General features: G+C 42.9%; 1 protein-coding gene across 10 annotated transcripts in view; it reads right to left on the reverse strand.

Moving 5' to 3' along the window:
- The window catches only part of RBMS3 (RNA binding motif single stranded interacting protein 3), a 1,359,438-nt gene that overhangs the window by 1,084,817 nt on the left and 249,706 nt on the right, over positions 1-24,915 (reverse strand). For all 10 annotated transcript variants that reach the window (XM_040481151.1, XM_040481142.1, XM_040481146.1 and 7 more), the window contains exon 3: positions 2,716-2,784. In XM_040481151.1, the coding sequence (XP_040337085.1) occupies positions 2,716-2,784 (69 nt within the window). The remainder of the gene's footprint in view (positions 1-2,715; positions 2,785-24,915) is intronic.

The following is a 24,915-nucleotide window of genomic DNA, read 5'->3' on the forward strand; positions in this document are numbered from 1 at the left end:
GGAAAACCTACTTAGTACTCAGTTAAGAAGGAAGCCTGGGAGGGGCGCCTGGGGGGTTCAGTCGGTTAAGTGTCCAACTTCAGCTCAGGTCACGATCTCGCGGTCCGTGAGTTCGAGCCCCGCGTCGGGCTCTGGGCTGATGGCTCAGAGCCTGGAGCATGCTTCCGATTCTGTGTCTCCCTCTCTCTCTGCCCCTCCCCCGTTCATGCTCTGTCTCTGTCTCAAAAATAAATAAACGTTAAAAAAAATTTTAAGAAAAAAAGAAGGAAGCCTGGGAAAGCAGATGTCAAGAGATGGACGTGGAGTAGATCTGAAAGAAAACAAATGACCGGCACAATAGGCAAACATCAAGGAAACTTACCAAATAGATAAAAGGCACCACTCCTTTCGGTTAGGGTCAAAGGGGATCCTCAGTACAAAAGAGATGTCACCATTATTAGTTTTAATCAGGCTACCATTTGGAAATGCCATCGAATACAGCCCCCCAGTCAAAATGGCAGTGTTAAGATTAAAAATCTGCCAATGTCACCACATTTGCTTCAACATGTGAGAAGGTAAAAATGAAAGCCCTCTTTTTGGTAGCTCTTCCACTCTTGGATTTCACATACAGGTAAGAATTCAAAGAACACATTGGGAAATCTGTACAGGATGGCTACCATTTTAATTTGGCTGGGATATCACAAAGTACACAACAACCATCTAATCATTCCCAAAGTTCATTTAAAAAGATCACTGTAATATTGGAGAAACAAAAGGATCTATTCTAAGAATTAAGAACTGTCCCAATACGACCCTTTCCACTTTTCTCGTTTCCTTGCACCATGCGAAAGGTTTGCAGGGACAGCAGAGTCACAGATTCACTCTTGACAATCTCACAGGTACGTTCTCAGAAGAACCGTGTTGGCTTATAAAATGGAGTCCATTCTGGGGGGAGGGGGGAACCATAGAATGGTAGGCCATCTGAAATCATTTAACCTTGGACAATATATTCTGCATCTCCCTTTCCTTAGACTGTCGAGACTAGATTAGAACATCTCTCCATCTTCAGGTTGAGTGCAGAGAGGGGAGGAGCAACTTGCTCAACCCAGTCTCTAGAAAGTGGGAGAACAGAAATCACCAACACTGATTGAAGTCCAGGGGGCATTTTCAGGAAATGGAGTAAGTAAAAGGAAACTGGATATTCAAAGCAATCTCCCAGGGGCGCCTGGGTGGCTCAGTCGGTTGGGCGTCCGACTTCAGCTCAGGTCATGATCTTGTGGTCCGTGAGTTCGAGCCCCACGTCGGGCTCTGTGCTGACAGCTCAGAGCCTGGAGCCTGTTTCAGATTCTGTGTCTCCCTCTCTCTCTGACCTTCCCCCATTCATGTTCTGTCTCACTTTGTCTCAAAAATGAATAAACGTTAAAAAAAACTTAAAAAAACAAACAAACAAGCAAAGCAATCTCCCTAGACTGGTACCACGGCCCCTCTTCCTGGGTCACCTTTTTTCTCAGCTCACACTCACAAAATATATCCTTCCAAAGTTACCAGAAACTACAGCATCCACACCAAGCTGATGCCAATGGAGGAAGAGATCACCTCAACTTTATTTCTACCCATCAGTCAACATAGAAATAGGCACTGTGATCAATTATTGCATAATGGAAGAATGTGTTTCTCTCATTAATTTCTTTCATTTTTTTTTTTTTTTGCTAAGTTTCAATTTCTAACGGCAGAGAAAAGATAAAAGGGAGTATACAAAGAGTTCTCACGTTATGCTGATGTTAAGAGTATATTATCGCCAATAGTAAGTTTCTACAGAAGGTCAATAAAATGTGGGAGAAAATGTGAATATAAATCATTTATTATGTGCTCCTGCTATAGTCGCTGCAGCTTGCATAAGTGACCTGGAAAGTCTAAGAATTCTGATAATTCTAATAAAGCCAAAAAACAAATGGGAGTGTATTCCTCGTTGGTCTCCTAACTAGAAGGTAACTTAAACCCAAGTCCTACTCAGCTTTAGCTTTAGAGTCTAACGTTAGTGCTCTCCCCAAGTGCTGCTTCCAGGGGAAGCCCCTGTGGTCCCAGTGTACCATCTGTAAAGACTGCTCGCCAAGCAGAAAGATCCTGTTCTGTTTATACACTGAGGCATAACCGCACTGTGCTGGCCTAACCTCCCCTAAAGAGGTTAAATAACGTTCAGTATCGTTTGCCCTAAATGGAGGTTGTTCATCACCCTGAGTAACAAAGCAAAAAAAGCGACTCTTTATAACATTAGTATATTTTCAGATATATTGGTGCATACACTCTTAGAGCTCCATGTGCCATACACATATACACATGTATGTACATATGCACAACCATGGGAACATACACAATTTCTGGGAACAGAAGGGAAACAGGGATCATCTTTGGTTGAAGAAAAGAAACAAAGGCAAAATTCATTCGTGCTGTAACTGCCCGGTAGACTTCATTAGCTATTCATGGAGGAAGGCTTCGAATGTGGAACTTCGACACTTCCCTGTCCCTGTCCCCCTCATGTAGCCTTGAACCCAGACTTGAGGTGGAGAGAAGTAACCACTGCTGAACTCCACAGCCCTCTGCTGAGGGGCCAAGTTCAAGGTGAGAACCAGCAAGAGCCCAGGACCCTCCACATTTGCCCCGTGATCAAGTAACTGTACTCTGGAGCACACTTCAAGGAAAACGAGCACATCAAGATCCTTTGAAAGAGCATGTTACCTGATGTGGCTGCGAACTGGACCATCTGCTATAGGAAGGAACACCCGAAGACTTGCTGGCCGAGCTTCTCTGGAAAAGGGAAGGGGGGGAAAAAAAAAAAAGAAAAGATTTCATGTTGTCACACAAACCGAATACACTTTATATTTCTCTAAACGAATTATTTATTCAGTGTCTACAGCTCCAAAGATTAACACAATCTTAGATGCTGTCTGAACTGAATCTCGGTTTCATTTCTTTTAAAACGCATTCTCCTCAGCAAGAATATTATAAACACTAAAGCTGAAACATCTGGATCCAACTCTCAGCATGCGCTCATTGTTTGACCTGCCGCACATCACCCAAATGCTCGGTGTCTCAACTTTCCCTTCAGCGAGACTCAGATAATAATTCTTACGGCACGGGATTCTTGGGAGGATCCAATATGGTGACAGGTGTGAAGCAGTTCATCCAATAAGGTTCTAGACACGTATGAAGCCTTAATTCAACATGCAGGAAATCAGGCCCATTATTCTAGGTTTCCACGTGCAACACACTGGCATACAAATATCCACATATTTGAGTCAGTTATTCTTTTTCTTCAATTGATCTATTTGGAGAAACACCGAGTGAGCACATGAGCGCACACACACAAGCCAGGTAGGGGCAAAGAGACGGAGAGAGAAAACCCCAAGCAGGCTCCACGCCATCAGCGCTGAGCTTGACCCAGGGCTCAAACTCACCAACTGCAAGATCACGATAACCTGAGCCAAGATCAAGAGTCAGACACTCAATCGGCTGAGCCACCCAGGCACCCCAGTTGTTATTATAAAGAGAATGTCACCTTGGGAAAGGCCTTACCATATCATCACTACAAGCTCCCTGAACTTGCGATATGCCACAAACTCACTGCAGATTAGCTCCCCCACAGTCATTCTTAACACCATGTTTCTTGGACTGCTTCTACCGTCAAGGTTTAAACAACTACAAACCCACTTTCTCGGCAGTCCTTCCCTCCACTCCTGGCCAGTGAGACGTGAATATAATTTTGGAGGTGTGAGATGGGACAGAATTCTGGGAAAACCTTTTGCTCTCCTGATAAAAGGGAAAAGATAAGGCTCATACCTTCACCACCACTCTTCTTTCTAAATACAGATGCGCTACACGGAGCTGGAGTAACCATTCTGTGACCTCGAGGAAAAGGCCAAGAGAAGAGCAGAGATGCTAACCTGAATTAATCTTGTTCTGCAGTGACCTACGGCTTCAGACTGCTACTTCTGCCTGAGCCCTCCTTGTGTAATTGACTATAATCACCTTTTCCGTCACTTGTAGAAACTCGCGGATGCTTCACGGCAGAGGCATGAAGATGTGAAAGCAATTGGTATGTTTCGAGAATGATCAATAGGCCAATATAGTCCCGCCAACTTCCGTACACCCCATCACTGCATTCCATCTGCCTTTCGGGACCCCCGTGTAATTCTGTGCTGGCCTTTGCTGTTCCTGACAGCTTTCCTGAATCTCTGCCACAGGGAGGTTGGCATGCTGGCTAAATGTTATGTTCTGCCTGCTCAATTCAACTTCCCTCTAGCATCTGCCCATCTGAAGAGGCAGAGTTGGGAGCAGCTCTCCTGCCCCACTGAGGCTGATCGGATTGCACCCTATAGCACAGTGTGAGAAGCATTTCCGTGTTCCACTTGGATAAAGGGAAAACTATCAACGAAGTGGCCAAAAGTTAAACTTAAAGCGTAATCGCACTTCCTCAATGAGAAGCAGTAGCAATGAATTTCAAATGTATCCGACTTTACCAGCACATGACGGTGTGCCTTCTCTAATGCCGTTTTCCTAATTGTGAAATAAGGATAATTTAGATGGTCTCCGTGCTCCCTCCTTATCCAGCCCCAGATCTATTCAATTAAAGGGTTCTATACTTTCAGAGTATATAAATTACTGATTATAGATTCAATTCCTTTCAATGCCGAGGAAACATCTTCACCTCTGTTAACTAGAAAATGCTAATAATCCAGAATAGCCCTTTGCTTGAATATGTAGCAGATCTTGGCTTCCTTCATTTGTAGGAAGGGGCTGTTAGCTGATTTTCTAGTCCAACAATTTGGGCTTCAGAAGAATCTCTTCAAGTCTCTTTAAATCATAAGATTTTGGAATTCACCATCAGACTAATCAAGACATCATAGAGTGAGAACATAATTTATCAGTTTTGAGCCACCATACAGGTTTCTAAAACTGTAACAATAATTTTTATACTGAATATCAGGAAAATAATTGTGTTTATTTTAATTAAGATAGAACTGACATGACATTGTGTAAGTTTTAAGGTATTTGTGTTGATTCAAAACATCTATGTATTGCAATAGGATTACCATCATTCTGTATAATTATTCCATAAAATATATATATTATGGATAATACATATACTTTATCCCCTCATCTGCTGACGGACACTTAAGTTCTTTCTACATCTTGGCTATTGTGAAAAGTGCTTCAATAAACATGACGTGAGTGTATCTGTTTGATATCCTGCTTTCATCTTCTTTGGGTATGTACCCACAAGTGGAAATACTGGATCATATGGTAGTTCTACTTTTAATTTTTTGAGGAACCTTCACACTGTGTTCCACAGTGGCTACACCATTCCCACCAACCGTGTGCACGAGGCTGCCCTTTTCTCCACACCCTCAGCAACACTTGTGAGCTCTTCTTCAAAGTTTTGGTTTTGTTTTGTTTTTAATCAGAATAAAATTATGATCATCCAATTTAAGACATGAGCACTAACATTCGACAAATATTTCACAGAAAAGGGAGAGGTGTGATGTGCAGCATCTGACCCACATCATTGAAGAACCTTGAAGGGGGAAGGACAGAAAACGGGCATTTATATGTAACAACAACCCAACGTGAAATGCAAGCTCTCCCTTCTTGATAAGTGCCCACGCTTACTTTTCTTCTAAAGGTCACACTGCACTCCGGCACCGACACAAGTGTAATTAACTGTATCATGGTAATTGTAATCTATTGTGATCCACACACTTCACATCCTTTCTGGCGCTGAGGATAAATGTACAAGGCCAGAGAAACAACAAAATAACTGGGCAACATTAACTGCAAATTTTAAAGACAGGACCAGGTCTAGAATTGCAGCCTCGCTTCTGATGGAGGCGACTGTATTCAGAAAATCAGTCTCATAGCACAACACAAAATCTCGTTGGGTTTCCTTGATGTCCTTTTGAATTAACTAGCCACAATGTGTGGTTTGGATTTCAGCCTGGACCAAAATAAGCTCACCTGACAAACCAGAGAAGTAATTGATCCTATCTTCATTTCCCCCCTCTTGGTGCCCTTAGCAGCCGGTGGTTAATCAAAGGGCAGTACCCAGATCAGAATAATGAGGCATGCTGGTTTAAAATGCACATTCTCGGGGCGCCTGGGTGGCGCAGTCGGTTAAGCGTCCGACTTCAGCCAGGTCACGATCTCGCGGTCCGTGAGTTCGAGCCCTGCGTCGGGCTCTGGGCTGATGGCTCAGAGCCTGGAGCCTGTTTCCGATTCTGTGTCTCCCTCTCTCTCTGCCCCTTCCCCGTCCATGCTCTGTCTCTCTCTGTCCCAAAAATAAATAAACGTTGAAAAAAAAAAATAAAAAAATAAAAAAAAAATAAAATGCACATTCTCTGACCCCAGGAATTTACAAATCTCTGGAAGTGGGATCCAGCAATTTACATTTTTAAGAGGCTCTTCAGTGGATTCATATTTAGTCTTGGAAGCAAGGAAACATCTCCGAATACTCCCAGCACACACTTCTTTTGCTGCATGCATCCAGTGAAGAACAAGGATGATGATGAGTAGAGGTATCAAGACCCAAGGATATTATTGATAGCATTTTTTTAATCTAAAAAAGATAAAATGAACTCTCAAACTCCAAAGAAATACTTCTGGAAATTGTGGGAAGGCGCCTGAGGAAAAAGAATCTTATTTTTCATCTACTGATATAGATTGAACCTTCAGCCACCACAGTGCAATTAAATGGCTGGGTAGGAGTTTCAGTTTAGACACCCAATGCCTGCCCTTGGAAAACCTCCCCTGAATATCAAGAATGGGCTACTGTCCTTCTGATAGGTTTCCAGCACATCTGCGCTCGCCGCCTATCAAAAAGTCCTAGGACACTCTCTTGTAACTGCCTTCTAAATGCAGTTTCCTCTTGTAGACTGTACATTCCACAAGTTATAGGGGAAAGTGGGGAGCAGGCTGGGGATGCGTCTCATGGACTAATGTAACTAGGCACGTCTGTGCTTGGGATACAGTAAGTGCTCAGTAAACACCAAATTAAATAGGTTCGGTTTGTGAGTGTGGACAGGAGACTGCTTCCGCAGGAGACAGTAGCTACAGAACTAACACTCCCAGGGACAAATGCAGCAAAAGTTGATAGAATTCCAGAGCCCCAGTGGTTACTACGATGTCTTAGAAAGGGTAACACCAGTGGCCCAGACTTCAGGGTATTGGAGTGGGGAGTACCCTGACTCGGCTTCACAGAAAATAGCAATTGTTCAAGTCAGTAGGGCAAGAAATAAGGGAAATGGCAGACGCCACATCGAAGTTGAGAGTGTTGGTTAATGGACACACGTTATCCCATATAAAATGTCTCAGGAACGCTGTGAGATAACCGCCAAAGACCTAGATGATCTACAAAAGCAGAGAGAAGCTAGAATGCAAAGAAATATTGAGACAAAAATACATACCCTACTTTGCAGCTTCTCTCCCCACCCCACCCCCTGCCCCCCACCCGCCCAGGCTGTGAGGCTTGTGCAAATCCAGGTTGCTTAAGAGAAAAGGAGCTCAGGAGGACAGTGTAAAACATTAGTGATAAAAGCGTGCAGAACGCTGTGCTAAACAAAGGGGGAAAAAGGCTGTGCAGAAACCTGGAAGACAGACCAGATTCAACGGCAGTTTGTAAGTGAGGAAGGCGGCCAGATGCTGCGGGAGCCTGCCAGCCGGCCAGCCACTGTACTTCATCCGCAACTGTCCTTTGCTTGGCCAGCTTCCTCCAAGTCTAATTGCCCATCAGCCTAAGACAAGGAACTCTGGGAACACGTACATTTTTCAGTAGCTGGAGTCTTTGCCGCATTAGACCTTGAGCATATTTGAAGAACGAGAAATGAAGAAGCAATAAACAGTGTTGGAAGGTGACAACTGGACATCTGCATTTAACATCGTAGCCCAAGATTCATTGACAAATATGATCCAGGAACCAGCATGGGTTATTCAGACAGACTGAACTCTGGATGACAGACATGACTTTTGGGATTTTAATTTCAGATGGAAAACCATGCTTCCAGTCCCGGTGAGATGAATCATGTAAGAGACAAGACCAAATAGCAAAGGACGTAGATAGCAGTAACACTTGTAATAAGGTATGAAGAGCGGACTCAAAAACCTTCCCAGCACAAGAAACTTTGAAGAATTAATGGTAAAGGCTCTACCTACACATACCTTAAAATAAAGAGCTACCAAAAAAAAAAAAAAAAAAAATCACAAGTGCACATACCTGGCAAGCGAAGAAAAGGAAATTGGTAAAGGGTAAAGGATGGCCTTCTGGAATCTCTTTAACAATTTCGTTATTGAAAGCATCATGTCCTCTTTATAGTTGCAGTATCTTGGGACACAGATCCCCATGCCGTTCGTGTCCATGGGACACACAAACAATCTTTACCCTCCCCATCCTTTGTAAACACAATCACAGACAAATTGTCCTCGTTTTAAGGAATTATTGAGGTCAGTTGACCACACCATCACAGTCAAGAAGTTCCCTCCCATTCCTAATGCTACAGAGAATCCTCACAGTTGGTTAAGGAATGGTAGCTAAAAGCTGATTTGAGGCCCCATACCCTGGCTGCAGGCTTTGCGGGTCCTAGACCAGGGGCAAGGAGCCAGAGCAGAAGCAGCTTCTTCACCAGCAGATGCTGCTTTAAATAACCAGAATATGGTCTCCAGGCTCTAAGATGGCCTCCGAAGACCCTGCTTCCTGATACTGACACCTCCACAATGACCAACAGAGCCAACTAGTAGAATATACTAGACAAACGATATTCTTTTTGACCAATAAAATATAGTGAAATAAGGATAGGTCACTTTGTAGATTAGGTTATAGAAATTTGGACATGGTCGATCATTTTCACTTAGATCCAAGCCATGTCATGAGAGAAACCATGCCATGAGCCACCTTAGGAAGAGTCCCATGTGGTAAGAAATTGAAACTTCTTCGGGCCCCTGGGTGGCTCAGTCAGTTGAGCGCCCGACATCGGCTCGGGTCGTGATTTGACAGCTTGTGAGTTCGAGCCCCATGTCGGGCTCTGTGCTGACAGCTCAGAGCCTGGAGGCTGCTTCGGATTCTGTGCCTCCCTCTCTCTCTGCCCCTAACCCACTCACATTCTGTCTCTGGCTCTCTCAAAAATAAACATTAAAAAAAATGTTAGAAATTGAAACTTCTTGCAAACAGCCACATGAGTGAACTTCAAATTGATCCTGCAGCCCCAGTCAAGTCTTCAGAGACTGCAGCCGGGGCTAACAGCTTGGCTGCACCTTCAGGAGAGATCCTGACTGAGAACAGCTACCCAGACTATTCACTAATCCCCTACTCTCAGACACTGTGCAAGACAATCAAGGTTTACTGTGCAAGCAGCTAAATTTTGGGATCATCTGTCACACAGCAATACATTAAGTAATTCACATTATTAGCAGAAGAACTATTCAGCTCTTACCATGATACAAGTAAAAGTCTGTAGAAAGCACAAAGTATTCTGTGAATCATACCTAAGGGAGGGGAAGACATTCTTCTGATTTACAGACAAAAAAAAAAGTTTCAGGATTTTTCCTCCTTTAGGTCTTTTTTTAAAAATTAAGTCCCTGAATTTTCACATTGTTATTTAACATGTCTCACAGCCACTTCCTTCAAAGAGACAGAGAACTGGAAGTCCCTGAAGACACAGGCACAAGGTAACCTCCAGCTCCCTTCCTGCACAAGACTAAAAACGGCGAACAGGATGCTCAGTAAATAAATGATAAGCTTCCTGTTATCATGCAGCTTTCTCTGTAACTCAACTTGATCTTGCTGTATCTTACAAAAGAGACCTGGTTCACTTTAGCTACTGGACTCCATCTGCCACTGCACATCTCAGAGAAACGGAAACCCTCCTCCGGCAGCTGCACAAGAGGGCAGGCTGGCGGATTCTACTTTTAAGATACTACGGGGAGGGGAGGCTCCCACAGACCCACAAGGAAAAACATGAGCCGATGATACAGTGTTCCCTCATCTGTGTTATACAGAAACCGGAACCACAGAATGACCTACCGAAAAATGGTTCTTTGTTCAGTTTGGGAAATGCTGCATTTCCCAAATGATCCGACCCAGAGATCTGCAGAATTTTTCTGTAGTGGACCACAGAGTAAATACTTTAGGCTTTGTGGCCCACGCTCTTTTTTTACAGCTACTCAACTCTGCCATGTGACATGAAAGCAGCCATAGATAATACCGAAGTGAGTGAGCATGGCTATATTCCAGTAAAACTTTATTTGCTAAGATGGGCTGGATTCAGATTTGCCCCACAGGCTACACTTTCTATAGTGCTCCTGCCCCTTCACTGGAACGGTTAAGTACTAGAAAAGCTGAAAGGTTAACACGTAGGACACCATTCCAACCTCTCTCTTGAAGCATCACTGCACCTTCTGGCATATGAAATGCATTCAGAATTTCTGCTCCCAAGACATACCCATGGGTCAGTTTGTCCCAACGTGACTTGTCCGAAGAATCTATTTACTCAACTCTTTCCTTCTTGCTCTACCTTTCCCCACCCTTTTTCTGTCACTCAACTTCTTCTCTTACCGAGTATTTATTTACATCTCGGGGATCTAGTCTTCTATAGTACCTCTCTGAGGAAACAAGTTACCTAAATTGCCACGTAGATCAATCTGAGTGAACAATTTTATTCTCACGTTTTAGAAAACTGGCTCGGAACGCAGAGTGCCAATGAACATCTTAAGCAATACCTTGACTTTCAAACATAGTACAGTCCCAAAGATAGAAAACTTAAAAAATATGTGGGGTCTTATGTGTGTGTGTGTTTTGTGGAAAACTGGCTGCTTGCCACGTTTTTCTGTGTCCTTTACCTCCCCTCATTCCTACCCTAGAAGTAAGGGATTTTACGTTTGGAACTTGTGGTATGAAAAATAATCTATTAGGAAGTTATGGACTAGGTCATTACCTCCAGAAAATGTCAACTCCCTAGCATATCTGAAACTTAAAACCTAAAGTTAATTGCATTGGTCAAATTAGCCAATTGATGATTTTCTGCCAAAGTGTCTTGGAAACTTATAAAACACAGTGATTTCTGGGACGGTCAGAGTTCTTACACACAAAAGAAACCTTGAATTTCCTCATTAGTAGCCTATCATTATTGGTGATCATTGGCCAAACAGACCAATGCTGGAATAACATAGGAGGGGACCACGCCATGATGTGAACAGTAGGAGACAGGGGTCATTCACCACAGGACATCTCAGAGGCTGCCTGCCACATAGAGTAGGTAGAAAGCAATCTGACAAGCAGATATTTTTTTTTCCCTCCCGAATCTGATATTAATGAGGCATTAACCAAGTCATTTCTACTCATCTATAAACTGGGGTGGCTGAACTAAAGTCAAACTTGCTGTGAACATGTGAGTCCGTCAATATTACCCATTCATATATTATTTCAATGTATATGCATATCAGTGATGCCACACAGTGGACAATGATAAGTCGGAAAGAAACTGGCTAGAGCCCAATTTCCCAGAATGGGGCAACCCCTAATCTGGAATTCCCACCCAGTCATTTCTTTTCCTCAAAGCCATGAGAATCCATAGGATAGTCAGACTTTCCTGAGCTCAGGTACCATCAACTTTTCAAAGCCTGAGGAGGGGGTGGTGGTTGCTAAATTTTAAAAGTGGTTTATTCAACCGTCCATCAGATTAGAGATTCCTCTGTCTCCCAGACTTCATCACAAGGGAGACATGTAATGCTCAGAAGTTTTCCCCCATAAAAACATATCCTGGGACACTGCACAGCCCTCCATTCTGATTCTGGGACTTCCTCCCATCTCTTCATCAGGAAACAGAGCGGGAAGACTAAGTTCTCCTTCGTACAAATAGCACCAGATGCCGCCACAGCTGCAATGATCCTTGTAACCATGGGCACTTGTGACAAGGCTCCAATCTAGCCTTTTGGCTGCGGGTAGCAAGGGGAACATGGTCACGCTGTCATAATGAATCAGGTTTGTCATCATGCTATTCGCCACGTACAAAACACGCTTGGCACGCAAGCTTTCCAGGATGAGTGTGTTTCCAGGTGGAAAACTTTTGAACTCTTTGCTCTGTGACTGAATGGAATAGGTCAGAGAGAACACTTATATGACTCTTCCTGACAAATCCTCATGTGGCTGATCCTTTTTGTGGGCCTAAGAGATGTAGAAAAGTAGAAAAATGTACTTCAGCCCCCCCTCTCCCAGGAAACTAAAGATTTTGTAATTCCTAAAGTAAGAAACAACTACAAAATTTTAAACTTTAATGAGACATGGTTATTTCTTCATAAAGTACTCATGAGTAAATTGGGGGTGAAGTTAATGCCTCCAAATACAGCCCTCTATTCAGAAGAATTTTGTTGCCATCTACATGATTTGAAACTTTAAAAATAGGGGAGGAGGGTGAGGAGGTAAAGAATTAAGCCTTATTTTAAGAGAATATGATTTGGGGCCAACATGTGTAAAAGCAGTCACAAGCATGAAATCACAAAAAAATTAACTGCCCAATGCAATGTGTATTTAAGTAGAGTCAATTCCAAGAAATTGTGGAAAGGCTGCCCTCTTCAGACACAGTATTTTTTCTTAAGTTGCTATAGATTTTTCTACCTAAGTTTCTCTACAGGGGAAAATAGGAGTATGGGAAAGTATTTTTAAATCTGAGTTTTACTCTAATAAATAAATGTCAAACAAGGACATGGGAAAAAACATTATTGAGTACCTAGTTTGCCTGTCTGGATTTGCCTGGAATATGTATCTTATAAGCTTTCCACATAGCCCTTGAAGCATGTAAGCAAGCTTCCGGATCCTAAGCTGTAATTAATTAATGGAGCTGTCTAGGCTGAAATGTTTACCTTGGCTGTCACATATCTAAGTGCATTCAGAATAACCACCTGAAGTCACAATAATTGGCTTTCATGTCATTAGAATTTGTAATAGCCATGATGAACTTGACTCTTACTCCACAAAAACCCTTGTTTTTGGTTTTATTCCTGTAATTCTGAACAACCTGAAACAACAATTAAGAGAGTCCTGTCATGATGGAAGGTATTGCACATAGTTGGGACCTTGGGAGGGAAAGCACGATTTCTACTGTCAGCAGAGTTTCCTTGGAATACTCCACAGACAGGTACTCTACAGACTGTGAGAAGCAAGTGGAAAATTTCATTTGAAACACAACTCGTTTTTCTACATTTCCTGTTCTGGGCTTCTTACCACCCCCTACCCCTGACATTTACTTTTTCAATGACCAAATACAAAACATCAGTCTAATATAATGAGATGGCTTCCAAGAACCACACTCAAAAACCAGTTCAATTCTTTATAGTCAGTCCAGAACAAATTAGAGGTAAAAAAAAAAAAAAAAAAAAAAAACTACCAACCAATCATGAAATACTCCCATTATATTATCTTCTGCAAGAAGATGAAATGTTTGTAAGGTGGCCTCTTTTGTTTCATAGCAACAATGAAGAGAGGGTACGTAATATACTCAATTAAACAGAGGTCATTGGAGAGGGAATTTGTAAATGTTATTTCTGAGAAACGGTTGTTTATGAAAATCAAATTGGAGTGTGCAGGAAAATGGTGTGTGGGGCAGTGATAGCTACCAATTTACATAATACGTGACACATGTAATATACATGTGCACTTTTGCAGACAAAGACAGAACTAACTTGTTTATAATTTGAGGTGAAGAGGCTGAGAGGAAGTGCGTGCCAGCATGTGTCTCCTCCGCCTTCTAATATTCAGCTTCATGTATAATTGATAGACTACAATTTTTATGATGGTTAAAAAACAGTAAATAAATTATGAAGATTTCAAAGATCATCCATTTGCCAGGAAGACTCAGGTTTTCCTTGACCATTCAAGGAAATCATTGCTATTCCTCAAGGCAGTTCTAGCAGACCAGCAATTTCTTTGGGTTCTTATGCTCCCAAAGTGCTCAGGTTCAAAACTAAGCTTGGTGGACAACTAGACCTCAAGTATGACCCATGCTTTCTATTTATGCAGAGCTTAAATTGATAGCATTTGGGCAGAAAAGCCAGCCTAATACCAAATGCTGAACTCAGATTACACCTGTATGCAGAGATAAAATATGGAAATTCCAAATGGAACCAACAGAAGACGCTGTCCACTTGAGAGGAAGGCCTTGAGATAAAAACAAGTTCATCACATGCACTATAGCTTCAGGAGTTTCAAATACAGGTCTATTTGTTTACATCATTAAAATTCTATAAAATTACATTTTGAACATGTATCCAACTCTAGAGGTATATATACACACATACATAAGTTTATAAACTTGCAGTTCATATGAATATAAACATGTGTTATGGATAATATATATTATAAATATAACTGTTTATGTGCATTTCTATTTATGCATTATTTCATTTGTTATACATGTATGAACATATTACTATGTGTAATACCTAACTAACATACTATTATGTATATTTCACTATATAACTTATGTTATATATTTAACATAAGTTATACATTACATAATATAAATTATATGCACATATTATCTATTATGTAAGCATATTACATATACATATTACATATAATATGCTTACATGTATCATAAGCTATATAAGGACAGCATATATACTATATATCATATTGCCACATAAATGTATATACTAAACCATAGACACTGAACTCAATTTGGAATTTAAGAAATTTTCAAGGGTACTCCTAACCATATGCAATTTCTAACTTCCACGAGGACTTTGTAATGAAAACCCTTTTGTAAGAGGAGACACCGCTGTATCTATCCTCAACAGAGCACTCCACAAATCTTCCTGCTCCTGCAGACGTAAACACACCCTTAATACTGAGCTCAGGAACTCCTCCATACAATTTCAAATCAAAGCCAATTTGTTTTTTGAATTGGTATTGGCTCTCTTGGCCTTGGTCTACTGACTATTTTAAATAGAACTCTGTGGGAGAATCACTGATGTCTCTGTTGTAAGGTGCAGTGAAAGAAACACCAAGTTACCCAGGAGACGTGAAATAGTGAGTTAGCAGCCAGTGTTTAGACGACACCGTTTGATGGGCAGGTACTGTAACCACTGGACCTCCCAGCCCCTCCAGGTCTCCAAGCTTTGAGAAGCAAATGCTATGAGGCACCAGATTATGCTTAAGCCAACAGCACAATCATTGTAAAAGGCTCTTGAAACCCCTTCTTCCCTCACATTCACATTAAATAAGCTAGCATTCACACCGTTTTCCCCTCACAGACAAACCATTACCAGCCACTGTTACCATGGCACAGACACACGCCAGGGAAAAGCCCCACACACAGAAGGGTCGTTTCTATGATCAGCTGGTAGAATCCAAAGGAGAAAAAAATAGAGCTGGAGCTCAAGCCACACACGGCCATTTGTCCCACATGAACGAAATATTCATAACAGAGCACGGAGCCAAGATGGCAAACTTCAGACATGAGCATGTTTTTATGAATAACCACTTATAAAACTATGGGAGAAAAGCAGAAGATATCCAATGTGTCATTCTCCAGGGCTTTGCTGTAGATCATGGCTTCACGAGGGACAGGACAGAGGCTGCTCTTTCTTGAGGAAAATCTCACAGCTTTACCATGAGCAGGGAGGCACAGGAGCCGCGGTTGTGCACACAAAGGTACGCTTCGGCTCTGGTGGCACACATAACCCCACTCAACACCAAGGCAAAACTACTCCCGTCTGGATATAAAGAAAAGTCTCACAGCTGCACCGTGGAGAGGAATGGCCAGGGGAGTTTCGGGAAGAGCTGGCACCTGCCTTTCAGCTTGCCGGTTCAGGATTTCTGATCACCATGCCAAGTCCAAGGTCAAGGCAGAATGGCAGACTCAGAATGCTGCAGCTAGAAATCTCTGCAGTGGTGCCTGTTGATTTGCTTGCCCAGTTTCCCATACACATTTTCTTCTATAACAGTGGTGTATTTCTTTGAGAAACTCCTCTACCTTCACTAAACTCAGCAGTTCAGGTGTGCTGCCCTCTGGGTGACCTGAGCCTGCCAAGAAGTTTCATCAAGAATTTGGGTCTTGAATACAATGGCCCAAGGGCAACTGGAGATGATTAAAGTCAATGGAGGTGCCCTGAAGAGACCACTTATTAGTTCCTATAATTGTCCTAGAGCTTCCTTCATTGTTGCCTTTCCCAAACAATGAAGGCTCTTTTTTTTTTCCCCCTTGGAAATTTAATTCTATGTCCCACCCCAAACCCTTCCAATAAGTTCCATTTTCCTTAAGTTACCAGGGTTAGTTTCTGTTGGCTTGAAACCAAAATACTATTACTGACACAGATTCTTAGTGGTTACCTTTTTGCCAATTTCTTTTCCACTCTTCACTATACACTATTTACCAAGTTCAGCTTAGATTATTTTCTCTCCATATATACACCTAATACATGCTATGTTATATTCTACATTACACTATTATACTATGCCGTATTCTTTTTGCCCTTAAAACATCCTAATGATATGGCTATTATTATTGCAAATGCACTGAAGATGAGGAGGTCATTGAAGTTCAAAGAGATCAACTTAGTGGTGCATCAGGATAACCTAAAGCCTTTGTTAAAGGCCAGAGTCCTGGTCTCCACGCCGAGATGACCGATTCAGCGGGTCTAACAGAGGGCCCTCAGAATTCACTTTTCTAACAAGTTCCCAAATGAGGATGCTGCTCGTCCAGGACCACGTTTTGAACAGCACTAGATTAAATCAAAGCTTCTCAAGTTCTGATGTGCTCACAAATCCCTTGGGGAAGAGATTCTGCTCCAGCAGGTCTAAGGTGAGGCCCAAACAACCTCCATGCCAGACGAAGATGCCACCAGACCACACACGGCAACAAGGATTACATGACTGACCCAGATCACACAGTAACTGCCAGTGCCTGGACTGGGTCTCAGGTTTGCCTTCTCTTATTCACTCCACCGCCTCCCCTAAGAAAACCTGGTCTTTACAAAGGAGAAGCCCAAACCTCTGAAGGATCATACAATTTTACCACATCTCACAGCTGGTTAGTTATATATTTAACAGGACACGATTGTCAGCTTTGATCACCAGCCCAGACAGCTTTGCTCCATAGTGCTCAAGAGTTCAAAAGTACTGTAGCTCCATTTCTACTCTGCATTAAAGCCTGACAAAGACACCAAAAAATGGGCAAGGTCAGCACTCATTTACATTTCACTGATGGGGCACCCAAGTGGGGTACAGATTGCACAAACGGCTTGTTTATGACCATGCCACTAGAAGGCATCAAAGCTCGACCTGACCGAAAACAATTCTAATGCCAAGTGCATGCTCCCACCACCTGCAACAAAGAAGACAAGACACGTCCTTAACCTGAAAGATGGGAGACCCCCAAATGGAGAGCCAGTTATGGGGACCCAAGACCCTGTAGACCAGGTATCAAAAACAGAGGTCCACTAGCCTCGTCTGGCCCACAGAAGCATTTTCTCTGGCCTATACAGTGTGTTTATTGGTGGGTCAGTTGCCTATGTTTAAATATGGAGCAATTTTACATTCATTATAATCCAGAATGAAAAACTGTAAAGATCTGGCAACACAGAGTCCGGATTCTCGCACCTTACAGAAACAGCTCTGGGTGTGAGGGGAGGAAGGTGGGGGCATGGCGGTCATTGATGTGGCCACCTTGTCTGGGACATGGACTTACAGGATAGAAGATCGACCACTCCCCGCCACTTGTTCATCAGATCACCACAGTCCCCAGTCAGCCTGTGGCCAGGAAACCCTGCAGGCACCGGAGGTCAGATGGCTGCCAACAAGAGATCCACGCGAAGAGGGTACTATAACGTCAACATTTCCCCGGGAGAGTAGACAGAAAGGTGCAGAACTGAGCCATGTTGTTAGGAAAGAATGTACCTGTTAAAGTACTGGAGGAGAAAAATCCAGAGTAGTGCCCCCGCCTTTATGTGCACATGAAGATAGACTCTTACTTCTGAATGAAAGCTGAACTCATAGATGCCCCCTTTTTTCTCATAAAGTACGAGTTGCTAATACTATTTGAATCACCACAGCATACCCATTAATCCTGAAGTTTTGATAGCTTGATTGGTAATTGTTTGCTGGTTTCTGGAAACAAACAAACAAAAAACCCATATTTTCTCTACCCTCATGGATTAGTGGTCCCTGTTGCACACACAGCCAAGTATGTTCCTGAACGAGGCCAAGGATCCAGCTGGCAAAATCCTGCTTTAGCATAATTTTAAATCGCCAAGTCAACATAATGCCACTCTTCTGTTTAAATTACTGAACAATTAAAACTATGTGGGGTGTAATTCCAGGCTGAGTCCAGTCCTGTATGCAGCTCTTTTGTTGTCATTGTTAAATGGCAATACCAAAGCATGTCCAGAACTGGACCGAGGGTAGAGTTTCAGGGCCACAAAATTTATGCAAGGAATTTAAACACTGACACGCTGTTTAAAACAAAAGGTTTGCCCCCATAATTCATCACACCTTAAAATCACAGTCACATATCTAAGTATGTTTTTGGTTTTGTTTTGTTTTTTTTTTTTTTTTTTGGAGAGTCAACCCTAAGAGCAAACAGCCCTATCCCCTGGTGTTCCGTTGTCTCCTTGCAGCCCGAAGGTAGAAATAATGAGCCTGCAGAAGGGAGTGACAGATTTTATCTCGGAGACACTGACCCGAATGACTCCATTAGCATTGTTCCAAATGAAAAGTCGCCCTCCCTCTATGGGGATCGGAGGGGGCTGCCGGGGTGCTGGGAGGCAGTGAGATGTTCAACTTCCATTTGGAGCCGGAACCAAGGACGTGTTGTGCCCTCACCCCCGCATCCCACACAAGCTGGGCCCTGCCTATTTCCTGTGTACTTGCCTGCGACAGAAGGAAAGCCTCTCAAATCAAGGAGCACTATCTATGCCCTCGGTGCTCTGGGTCACATCTATAACCCCACTGGGCCCACATCAAGGGGATCCAGGCAGCCCAACCTGATGGATGCCCTCCAGCCCAGCCCCGTGGTTTATCATTTATGCCTTCCTCTTCCAGGATCCTGTTCTCATAGAAGATCAAAGTCACTTGCCCTCCCCAGAGTTCTGCCTTTCCAGGGAAAGCCATCCTTTTCCAATTTTGAACCAGGAAAGGAGAAGGAGATAGAGCAAGGAGGTGGGGGTGATGGATGGAGGGCAGAGAGGGTTATACACACACACACACACCCCAGAGTCACTGAGGACTCCAGGCACCTCACCCCACAACGTCAAGGCCCACTAAACCTGAGAAAGGAGTTCATTAGATTGTTATCTTTTGTGTGCCAGATGGTTTTTAATCCAGAGATGCTACTTATGGGCAAGTTTGGGGCCTGACAGGATTCCAAATTTTACCACTTACTTGCTGTGGCATCTTGTACAAGTTTAAGTGACCTCTCTAAATGCCTATGCAGGGTTCAGTTTCTCCATCAGCAAAATGAAGACATTAGTTTCTCTTGCAGAATCATGTTGTAAATTAAATGTAAAATGCAATGGTGCACCTAGAACAGTGCCTGGTGCATACAAGATAATTCAATAAAGGTGACCTAATTATAATAGTAATAATAGTTAAGCAAGCTCTATAGACACAAAGTCAAGAATTTTACATGCAGACGCAGCCCCTAACATGTAAAGCTTGCAGATGAGGCTCCTCCCTGCCTTCTATCCACATTGCCAAGTGAAAGCTTTCTCAAGATAGGTTCCTCCCCAAGGACTGTTTTGGGAAGCCCCACATTGATGGGTGAGGCTTTGGTCATGAGTTTAATGAGAGCTTGAGAATCCCGAGTGACAGCTCTGTGGCAGGCCTCGCCAGGAGGAATATTTCAGACGGCTCCCCAAGATAGCCCCTCATTCTGAGGAGTCTTAGTATGTTAGAACATGCTGGAAAACACAGAGTAAACACAGTATCTCTTGTAGGAGCATCATTTTTACTGAATGGTCATTTAAAATTTAAGATTCTTTAAAGGTTTTTTATTTATTGATGGGGGAAAGGGGCAGAGAGAGGGAGAGAGAATCTCAGCCAGGCTCTACACTGTCAGAGCAGAGTCTGATGCAGGGCTGAAATTCAGCAACTATAAGATCATGGCCAGAGCTGAAGTCGGACACTTAACTGAGCCACCCAGGCACTCCATAAAATGTAAATTTTTAAGAATGGTTTATTCTTGAGAGAGATAGACAAAGAGCATGTGTGAGCAGGGGGAGGGCAGAGAGAATCCCAAGCAGGCTCCGTGCTGACAGCACAGAGCCTAAGGCAGGGCTTGAACTCATGAACCATAAGATTTTGATCTGAGCCAAAATCAGGAGTCGGTTGAGCGTCCGACTTCAGCTCAGGTCAGGATCTTGTGGTTTGTGGGTTCCAGCCCCGCGTCAGGTTCTGGGCTGATGGCTCCGAGCCTGGAGCCTGCTTCGGATTCTGTCTGCCTCTGCCTCTCTCTCTCTCCACCCCTTCCCCACTTGCACTTGGTCTCTCTCAAAAATGAATAAACATTAATAAAAAAATAAGAGTAAAATGTAATTTTTACAATTACAATAAACATGGATACAAATGGAGTAAAAGGCGGGAAGGACAAGATTCTTAAAATATAAAACCTGAAATATAGAACTAAAATTGTTTCAGGCTCTTGGGGCCAAAATGGCAACCAGTTTCTGTCTGTTGCTTTTAGGGCTGCTGGGAAACACACCAGGTCCTCACTCACCCTCAAGTTAACAGGTGAGGTGGAGGTTATTACTGCCATGTCATTGGCAAAGAATCAGGCACAACTCACCTGCAGTGACAAAAGAGATCGGCCGTTCCTAGGGCCAGCAGAGGAAAGGACCACAAAGGGACATAATTTGGAGGGTGACAAATATTCTACATCTCGATGATAGTATTGGTTACATGGCTGCACACATTAGTCAAAAAAACTAAAATAGGCATAGTTTATCGTATAGGAGTATAGCAAAATAAAATTGATTTTTTTAATTTTTTTTTTTTTTAACATTTATTTATTTTTGAGACAGAGAGAGAGAGACAGCATGAACAGGGGAGGGTCAGAGAAAAAGGGAGACACAGAATCTGAAACAGGCTCCAGGCTCTGAGCTGTCAGCACAAAGCCCTACACGGGGCTCAAACCCATGGACCATGAGATCATGACCTGAGCCGAAGTTGGACGCTTAACTGACTGAGCCACCCAGGCGCCCCAAAATTGATTTTTTTAAAAGGCTTCAGTGTTTAAATAAGACATTGAAAGAGTCTGTCGACTACGCACCCAATTACAGGAAAAAAAATCAGATCCTATTAGAAAACAGAAAAACATTGTGGGGATAGGATGGAAAGAGATAATCGTGGAGAGTGTGGGGGAGGTGGAGGGACCAGTGCTGAGCCATTATTAGCCATTTAGATACACAGAGTGCAGAGGACCTTCCTGTGAAGGGAAGAAACAAGCAGAAAGAGGCAAGAAGAAGATAAAGAGGCAGAAAGAGAGGTGGGGCATTGACCCAGTAAGCAGAATCTCTAGGGAAATTTGCCGGGGTGGGGGGGGCGGCGGGGGGGTTGGTCAGTGTCAAGAAACCTGGCATGCAGAAGACCTTCATTCGGATCAGGAGAGGGGAGGTATCTGGACACAGAGGCACTTCTACACATAGCCTCTGGTTCCCTGAGCCACCCACGTGGGATCCCCTAAATTCCACCACCCTGAGGGACAGTTTCAAGCAGTTTCACATCCCTGGTAGGGATATCCGAACCCCGAATATGCAAGCTGTCCCTCTTCCTTTGGCTCCGTGGGACATTCTCCCTACTTCTCTCTACAAAGCTATTCTACCGCCAAGTGTCTTCGCCAGGAGGTGCCATACTTAAAAAGGCAGACTTATTTTTAGCTCCTGACAAATCCTCAAGGTCTTTCAATCCAACAGAAATATGAGTGACTAGGCTTCTTTTGGCTGGGGGTGTGGGGAGGGGGGTGGGAAAGAGAAAAGAAAACCAACCTCAAGTTTGTTGCAATGTCACTTTTCATTCTTCAATGTTAATTTGGAAATTTGCTTCAACTTGCTGTGAACCTTTCCACAGAAATATATTGCACTGAACACTGAAGTGTTTTAAAAATACTGGCGCACTCTGGTAACCGTCTGTCACTCTTTGCGGCACATAGCAATTTAAAATTATTGGAGCTCTTAAATTAAGTGCTTAAATTTGAAGGTGATCACCACTTTGAGCATGTGGATTGCACAGCTATCTCAACTATAACAGTGCTTCAATTTTCTTTAAGCAGGTCATTTTGGGGAGCGATAAGGGAGTCTGATTGCCCAGCATGCATTGATTTAAAACTACTGGAGTCATCCATTCATTTCTACAAGCACTTCTGTTTGGGTGCAATCTTGCTCTGACGGCTAAATTGGGCCAAATTGGTCTATACTGCACATGCCCAAAGCACTAATGTATTTTGGTAATCTGTTCTTTAAGGACAAAATTAACAATCATTTCTGGCTAAGCCAAAACCAACACACCAGCAGATATGTTTGCCTTTTAAAAATACAAGGTCACCCGGGTGGGATTTTTCTGTGTGTCTAATGTCAAAGAGATAGGAAGGGAATATACGTATGGTTTTTCAGAGACATTTGGCCCAACAAACTGTATTCAATTTCTCACAAATAGTTTTATCAGAATGTAACGCCTGTTGGAGAATTCTGTGTCCTTGTTAGAACCCACAGGTTAACATTTTCTGGCCTCTGAACTACTGAGAGATCACCAGGTTTTACAACCTGACTGTGCACAGGGAATACAAAAGCTTTTTTCAAATTAAGTATGCCCTACTCAAGTTATAAAGCAAAAAAAAAAAAAAAAAAAAAAAAAAAAAAAAAAATTAACAATTCAAAAATTTAAGAAAATAACTGTTAAAAGGGAAAAAGGCCAAAGAACAAAAGGTCTCATACCTTTTGGGATCTGTTGATCCCAAAGTATCCCATCATCCAGTATTTCAACAAGAACAATAAAAGCTTTGCTCTTGAAAGGAAGTGAGGAGGGGTACCTGGGTGGCTCAGTCAGTTAAGCGTCTAACTCTTGATTTCAGTTCAGGTCAAGATCCCAGGGTCATGGGATTGAGCCCTGTGTTGGGCTCCACAGTAACAGCTCAGAAACTGCTTAAGATTCCCTCCCTCTCCTTCTGCCCCACCCCGCCCCCCTCTCTCATAAATAAACAAACAAAACCAACCGTAAGGAAATGCTGACTCAGCTACGACAAAAATGACAGTGACAGCTGACATGCACTGAATGTCATGTAACCCTGACAGCATCCCCGGAAGGTAACTATTACAGCCTCCCCAACTTCTTTTTACTATCACGTAGAACTTGTCTCTTATTTATAAATAAAAGATTCCCGAATCTCCAAAAAAGATATCTTTAGGGGCGGTCAGAGTGAAAACAAAGACATATGTTCTCAAAGGGTTTCTATATAGCAGCTCTAATACGACCTAGCATACAGACCCTAATTCAGCCATTGTCAGTACACTTCAAATGAAGCTTAGGAAATTCATACAGTGTACAACCGTCTCCACAATTCCAGTTTTAGAGCATTTCCTTCACCCCCAAAAGTTCCCTCGTGCCTGCAGTCAATCCCCACTACCACCCAAGGCCCAAGCAACATCTGATCTAGAGATTTCACATCCGTGGGATCATGCAGTGCATAGCCTGCTGTGCCTGCCTTCTTTCATGTAACACAAGGTTTTTGAGGCCCATGTTGTAGTATTTATCAGTAGTTGTTTTTTATTGCTGAATAGTATTCCACCATATGGTTATACCGCAGGTGACAGACATGTGGGTTGTCTCCATTTTTGTGCTCTTATGAATAACCCTATGATAATTCACACGTGTCTATGAACACAGATTGCCAATTATCTTCAAGGATAGAAACCTAGCCGAATTGGGCATTCATAAATTCATGTTTAACTTTTTAAGAAACTGCCAAGCTATTTTCCCCCATAGATAGTTCATTTTACAGACGTGTCTTTCTACCAGCAATGAATATATTCCCATTTTCCTGAGAAGAGGATGTACAGCAGGATTAGATACTTAGCCCAATATTACCCAATGAATAACTGAAGCAGGGGTCTGAAGCTAAGATTCCCAACCCTCTGTACAACCTCCTTAATTTCACAAAGTTACACAGCTTACTTGAGGTTAAATAAATTTCCCTGTTGTAGGACTTAAGAGGATTTGGTGCCCTAATAATTGTAAGGAAATTGCGAGAGAATTGAATAGCATCCAGCACGTCCCCCATATATTTGGCCCAAAGGACCCTCTCCTATCTTAGTATAGGTCTTCTGCTGAATTCTCAAGAAGCAGAGCCTGAGAAGGGACCTAGCTACATGAAATTTGTGGAAGAAGCATAGCAGAATGAGGGAAACAATAGAAAAAAGAAAGGGGTTAAGCAAAGATGAGGTTTCAGATAGAGCCCAGCTTTTGCCCAACTGGAGGTTAAGAGAAGCTCTGGAACATAAACTACAAAACAAGGATCTTGCCAGTATTTTTCTCCTCAAGTCAGCCAGTCAACGCCTATGGGCTACCCCTCTGTGGGGCAGAGTGAAGGGGCCTAAAACCTTCTGTCCCTGGTGCCTCCAAATGGTGGACAGCAATGCTCAAAAGGTGACTTCTGGGAGCTATTAGCGGTCAGCTCACTGATTGTGGTCCTGGAAACGGGCCCGGGAGGACACCCACAGCACCCATTACAAAATACAGCTTAACCCTCTCATACAGGTTAACACAGCAAACTCTTTCTCCCCTCTGGGACTTTGCATTGCTGTCCTGACCTGAAAATCTGATCCCAACCCAACCAGTTTTTTTAAATGTTTATTTATATCAGAGAGACAGGCGACCGACAGACAGGCGACCGACAGACAGGCGACCGACAG

The sequence above is a fragment of the Herpailurus yagouaroundi genome, unplaced genomic scaffold (assembly GCF_014898765.1).
Source record: "Herpailurus yagouaroundi ecotype Mexico unplaced genomic scaffold, PumYag 159, whole genome shotgun sequence".
NCBI classification, from domain to species: domain Eukaryota; kingdom Metazoa; phylum Chordata; class Mammalia; order Carnivora; family Felidae; genus Herpailurus; species Herpailurus yagouaroundi.